Genomic DNA, 6,705 nt, shown 5'->3' with positions numbered 1-6,705 from the left:
ATGTTAATATCTTGGGGAGGGAGAGGGACAGATAATTATGGGCTTTCTTTTTGGTGTACATTTTTGTATTGTTTCCCGAGTAAATGAAAAGGCATTACTTTTGCAATCTGAAAGATAGATAACATTTTTTAATTAAGAAGAGAGGGTGGGCGCAGGAATTAGGAAGGAAAGGAGAGGTTTTCAGCCGTTTCTGTGTGCGCTCCTCTTATAGACAGTACGGCGGCTCCGGGCGTCGCGTCTACGCGGGGGATTACAGTAACCCGGTTGTCAGTGATGAGTCAGAGTGCGTGGTGCTGATGCTGCTGCCATTTCATCACCTCTGTGGGCGCAGCATCCATCCCTCAGCTCTCCCTGCGCCTGGGCCTACCTCCCCTCGGGCTCCCAGGCAAGCGATGCCCTCGCGACGGATCTAGATCCGGACTGAGCCACGCTCCGGGAGACCTCGGCGGGACGCCCACTCTCGCCGCACACGGCTTGGGCCAAGGAGACCTGCCAAGCCCCGGCCATGGAAGCCATCTGGCTGTACCAGTTCCGGCTCATTGTCATCGGGGATTCCACGGTGGGCAAGTCCTGTCTGATCCGCCGCTTCACCGAGGGCCGCTTTGCCCAGGTTTCGGACCCCACCGTGGGGGTGGATTTTTTCTCCCGTCTGGTGGAGATCGAGCCAGGAAAACGCATCAAGCTCCAGATCTGGGATACCGCGGGTCAAGAGAGGTTCAGGTAAGAGGGCTGCCTGGGCCCGTGAGCAGTGGGAGGGTCTTTGGAGCTTGTACAGCCTCTGGGAAAAGAGGACTTCCTGGTCCCGGTCGCATCCCGTAAGGATGCTACCGAATGTCTGGGGGGTTCTGCTTAAGCCCACCTTCAGCTAGCCGGGAGTTCTGTGCAGGGAAAGAAGCGCCCTGGCAGGGAAGGCCGGTCAATAATACGTATTGCTTGCACCACAACTCCACCAACCTGCCCCTTGGTAGCTAACGAACCAGCTGGAATTGATCACTGTAATTCATCGATGTCAGTCCCTATGCTTTTAAAAATATTCCCAGATCATCCCAACATAAGCGTCAGATCTAGAGAGATGATATATAGATAGAAATAGAGATAGACATAGGTACAGATATAGATATATTATGTCATATGAATATACACCCATACATATGAAACAGCCAGATACTGATGATTGATACCTTCTTGCGACCAGCACACATTCAGTGATGATCCACTACATGCCAGACATGGGGCTTGTTCCTGAGGAAACTCACACAACGGGATGCTATGTAAACAAAACAGACACAGGCCCTTCCCTCTTAGAACTTCTGTGCTAGAATAATAGGAGAAATAGATAACTGGCAGTTACACAAAAGAGTGCCTTGTTTATATTTGTATGCCCACTGCCTACTATAACTCTTAGCACATAATGAATAATCAATGAACAGGTTTAACTTTCTCTTACAGCCCTTTCTTTTTCATTTGTAATACACACACACACACACACACACACAATACCCAGAAGGCTACCTGGAGATGAGGACTATAGTATGGCAAGACAGAAATGTGAGAGAGCGATGTACACAGAAAACTTTGAGAGAGCAGTTTGAGCTAAAGTCACATAGAGCATCAGAAAGTAGATCAAGAGGACTCAATAGCCCATGCTTATGATCATTTATTCACTTATCTTTTGAACACTAATTGAGCAGATACTGGTTAGGGAGTCGAAGAAGGGTAGAGAGAAAACTACAAACTTAAGTTGTCTCCTGCTCCCCACTGCCACAAACAACACTGTGGCAAATATCCTTGTACAGGTTCACTTTGAACTTGTGAATGCAATTCTCATAAGTGAACAAAGGTGTCTTTTGTGTTTTTTGCAATATCTATGTGAACAACAGCCTTTTTCATATTCACTGCTTATTATTATTGGGTGATATCGATTTGTAAGAGTTTTTTTTTACATTAGGAATATTAATCTTTTTCTGCCATGTATGTTGTAAAATATTTTCCCAGTTTGTCATTCGTCTTTGAACTTAGTCTAAGAAAAATTTTTGATGCACAAAAGGTTCTAATTTTTATGTAGCCTTATGTCGTGCTTAGGAAGGGCTTTGTCGCGTTCTAAATCCTAAGATAACAGTGTATTTTAGTTTTGAAAGGGATCTACAGCTTGCTTATTGATGTCCTCAGCCAAGCTGTTCACAAATCAAAAGTTTTGTTTGATCGTGTCGAATTTTCTGATACACTTACTATTATCCATGAATCTTCAAACTTAAAGGAATTAGAAACGCCTTCATTCCCCAGGGCTGATTTGCCCAGTTCTGAAGACTTGAACTCTTTCCTAAGTTTTGGTCTTACCATCATCTAGTTTGGACTTTGATCCCCCAGACAATGTTAGTTCTGTTATCATTGGGCCATTTACCCTAAACCTTTTCCTTTGTAATTATATGTATAATTACCTGGAGAAGATGAGGCAGATGAGTATTGCAAGAAAAGCCCAGGGAGAGGAAACAGAATATATAAAGACAGAAGTGCAAGAGTCCCTCATTCTTTCTCTTCTTCATCCAAGAAAACAGAAAACCTAAAAATCTACATAGATAAAAAAAAACACACACACAGTAGTCTAAAGCAAGTGATTGTGGAAGCAAATAGTTCTACACCCTCTAATAAGCTCTAAAACACTCTAAGCAAAGTACCATAATGCATATTGATAATGAAGCTCCTCAAATCAAGAAGTTAAAGTAGATGAGGTTTCTTCTATTTAAGTACAGCAAATGTATAATAGGTTTTAGACAGATTCTAATTACAATGCTTTAAATAAATCATGTCTTTTTAAGGGGAAGCTTGGTGATTTAGGCAGGTTTCCCAGCTGGTGGCTCCTTATTCAGCCTTTCTAAAGTGTGTCAGGAAGTATGTCTGATAGGCACTTTGCTCAAGGCCTTTGCAGATCATCTTTCTTTTTCTTATTCCCAATGGGCTAGAAAATAAAAAACAAAATGGTGTTTCTCCTCAGAAGGGATTAAAGATACCTTTTAGATTAAAATTAATAATAATATTAATAATAATAATAATAATAATGTAATAGAAAGACAAACATGGTAATGATAAATGGAAAAAAAGGAGTGTATTGTCATATACCCATATACTTATGAGCATTTGTCAATTATCATAAATTCATTTTTTTTTTAATTTTGTTTCAACTACTGGAATCTGTAATGAGCTCTCCAGGTCACAGAAAACTTTAACATACATGATTTCATTTTGCCTTATGATAACTGACTTAGGTATCTCCTTTTGCAGAACAAGAAGTCTCATTGAGTTATTCAGATGTGGGGGTGGGAGAGTTGGCTGTGGTTCTGCCTGAATTGAGGGAAAATGCCTGTGAGTCCGTGAGCATTCATTTCTAGAAGATGCCATCTCAAAATTTGGCCCAATTGAAAATGTCCATGTCATCATTGTTATGGAATGGCATGTATTATGTTATTAAAAAATAAATAAATAAATAAATAATTTTTGCTAAAGAACTGTGTCAGTAGCCAGAAACACTAGACTACACTGAGTTCATTGAAGCACAGCAGTTTGGGCATGGCCTTTATTTTTTACTTCTTTCTTGTGTTTTAGATCCATCACTCGCGCCTACTACAGGAACTCAGTAGGTGGTCTTCTCTTATTTGACATCACCAACCGCAGGTCCTTCCAGAATGTCCATGAGTGGTTAGAAGAAACCAAAGTACACGTTCAGCCCTATCAAATTGTATTTGTTCTGGTAGGTCACAAGTGTGACCTGGATACACAGAGGCAAGTGACTCGCCACGAGGCAGAGAAACTGGCTGCTGCGTATGGCATGAAGTACATTGAAACATCGGCCCGTGATGCCATTAATGTGGAGAAAGCCTTCACAGACCTGACAAGAGACATATATGAGCTGGTTAAAAGGGGGGATATTACAATCCAGGAGGGCTGGGAAGGGGTGAAGAGTGGATTTGTACCAAATGTGGTTCACTCCTCAGAAGAGGTTGTCAAATCAGAGAGGAGATGTTTGTGCTAGTCAGCCTTTTTAATTTCCAAAACGTGCTCTCTCACCTGAACTTAAAAGTGATGGAAATGAATATGATCCTTGTGTGACTGAAGAGAACTCAACCTCCATTTTGGATACCAAGTGAGCCTCCTTCCCGAGGGGCACTCTCATAGGTTGTGGGCAGGTGGATGGGGGAGTGCTGTGACCGAGGGACTGAATTACTGACATGGGCCAGACACTGTTTTGTGGCTCATGCTGGGCAGTGGCTGCTCCATGTGCCATTTGTGGACCACATGTCAAGGGCTTGAGGTTTGGGGAGCCAGGCCTCCCCAAAATATACCCACAGACAAGACAACTATTTCTTGGTATTTCAGCTCCTTCATAGGTCGCAAACATAAAAGACATATGTAAGGGGGAAAAAGTACCACATTGGGAGCAATTAGTAAAACTAAGAGAAGACTGAGATCAACTTAATCAGTGAGAATATCCTACACGAAGTGTGTGTGCTGGGTTTGGTTAAAAAGTACCAATTAGCTTCTAATCAGCTCATCTGTCAAATGAGGGGCATGAACCAGCTATTTACTAAGACCCTTGCGAGGCCTGGTGTTCTAGTAAAAATGGTGTGACTATGAAAAGGGAAGCTATTTACACACTGTTATTATCACATTGGGGAAAATGTACACCCTTGTGATAGAATAACCAGCTATGTGAAAGAAATTGTCCCATGCGAAACATCCTTTAAGTAGAAGAGAGAAACAGTAACCCAAACGCCATACCCCCTTTTCCCTCTGACCATGCCTGGGGTTTCACTGCATTGGCGACTGCAATCTAGAAGTAAACAATGTGCCTGTCTCTTCAGATCATGGTAGCAACACAGGGTTTGCCGAGGCAAACACTTGTTCATCAAGCCTGTACTGAGTACCCGCTCAACAGGAGGCGCTATAACCCTTGCAAACACGTTACAGTCACTTGAATTACTTATTTGATGATCATAACAGGCCTGTGAGGTTTTCTTCCCCATTTTACAAAAGTAAACTAAGAGGCAGGAGACTCACTTGGCCAAGGTGAAGGACTGTGACTCCTAGTTCTTGTTTTACTGCATTATCCTGCCATCATATGAATGAACTGTTATTAATTTGTTCACTTTGGAAGAGATATGACTGTAAATAAATGTTCTCTACATGTTAGGATATGTTTCCTTATTGATTACAACTCAACTATAATCTTGAGGGAACCTAGGGGTGAATCAAAGGTAAAGCCCATTCAGGTATTATTGACAAGAGGGCTTTAAACAAGTGAATAATTGCACAACTGAAAACACATTAGAACTGTGTGGGCTAGAAGTGTTCTTATCACTGAAACACAATGAGCATATTATTGAAAGGAACCAAACACAGCAATGGGAATATTCACCTCATAATGACCTTGGCCACCGGTTTGCCATATACCTACACTAGGTTCCTGTCTACCCTAGAGAGTCAGCTCTTAATTCTCAGGTGAACAGACAGACAACTGCATCAGAAAATTGGAATGGTTGGCTTAAGGTTCCATTATCTTCTTGAAGAGAGGTGATGCTTTAAATTATTTTTTGGATTGTAGCCAGTTCGGCTAGGCAAAAGCCATACTTTTCACAGTAAGAAAACGATTCTGATTAGAGTCAGGTGTCTCACAGTCGTTGTGATGGGAAAGCCTGAGAATGGCAAATTGCTTTGAGGTATAGTGTTAAACTTCAGTGTGAATGTGACTGAATTTGAAAGTTTGGGAATTTACTTCAGCCAGAATAAAGAAGCCACATAATGAAAATTGTGGAAACAAACCACCTTGGACCAACCTGCGGCATCAGCTACAAGTGAACCAATCATCATCTCTGCATTCGTTTAACATGACCAGGCTTGGGTGGAGTAATTAAGTTGACAGTTCTGTGATTGTAGAAGGCAAATAAAAGATGGTAAATTGGGTTAACACAAAGTTTATCAACTACTATACTTAATTATGTTTAAAAGATTCTGAAAGCAAGATTATCCAGTGGATAAATGAAAGTTAACTGGATTCTGTCAGTTCAAAAAACAAAAAAAAAACTTCTCTACAGTTTTCTTAACTAAAATACATTAAATGTATACTTTTCCCATTCCTTGCATTTTTTAGGCAGGTTTAAAAATACTCAGTGTAGATCCAGCAGAGGTGGCTGAGCTTAATTGCTTAAACAAGTCCTAGAAACTTTAAAAATCATTTTTGTAGAATTCAGTGCTGTCGTCACTGCAATAAGTGGGTTTTAGAAAATAAGTGTGAAAAAAATCAGGTGTTAATACAATACTAAGGATAAAGCTTTAGAAGCTATTTTACTACATAGGTAAAGAAAAGATAAACTAACTTGTAACAAAGACCACAACTGCATGTTGGATTAGATTGTCTCATATTCCAGAATAAAATGTACTGTATACTTTTCTTCACTTTGTTGTGCACTGTAATGAAATGTGAAAAAAAAATGTTTTCTTTAACTGTATGTGAATGAAAATATGCTTGTATTTAGTAAAATGGTTGATTATGTGACTGTGAGATTCCAAGTGTGTGTTGTAGCTATTTCCAGAATCTGTCAACTACAGTGTAGTAACCACTACCAAGGGTATCAATTAGAGATGACATATACTATGCACCAGTATTCACCAGTATATCAAAGTCACAGAGAGAATATGATTTTTTAAAATTGT

The 6,705-nt window shown here is 40.6% G+C and overlaps 1 protein-coding gene across 1 annotated transcript; it reads left to right on the top strand.

The window, feature by feature from the left end:
* Positions 1–207: 207 nt before the first annotated feature.
* Positions 208–5,184, top strand: RAB39B (RAB39B, member RAS oncogene family). Its single transcript, XM_039867027.1, has 2 exons — positions 208–720; positions 3,601–5,184. Exons 1-2 carry the CDS (start codon positions 506–508, stop codon positions 4,025–4,027), a joined length of 642 nt encoding a protein of 213 aa, XP_039722961.1. The 5' UTR covers positions 208–505; the 3' UTR covers positions 4,028–5,184.
* The last annotated feature ends 1,521 nt before the right edge of the window (positions 5,185–6,705 follow it).

Source organism: Pteropus medius, unplaced genomic scaffold, assembly GCF_902729225.1.
Source record: "Pteropus medius unplaced genomic scaffold, Ma_sr-lr_union100, whole genome shotgun sequence".
Lineage (NCBI taxonomy): Eukaryota > Metazoa > Chordata > Mammalia > Chiroptera > Pteropodidae > Pteropus > Pteropus medius.
The sequence above is the reverse complement of the archived record's forward strand: the minus strand, read 5'-3'. Positions and strand labels throughout refer to the sequence as shown.

Excerpts from the sequence above, each read along its gene's own strand:
- RAB39B (XM_039867027.1), top strand. The coding sequence starts at position 506 with ATGGAAGCCATCTGGCTGTACCAGTTCCGGCTCATTGTCATCGGGGAT. Across the intron at positions 721-3,600 it reads GCGGGTCAAGAGAGGTTCAG|ATCCATCACTCGCGCCTACT; the intron begins GTAAGAGGGCTG and ends CTTGTGTTTTAG.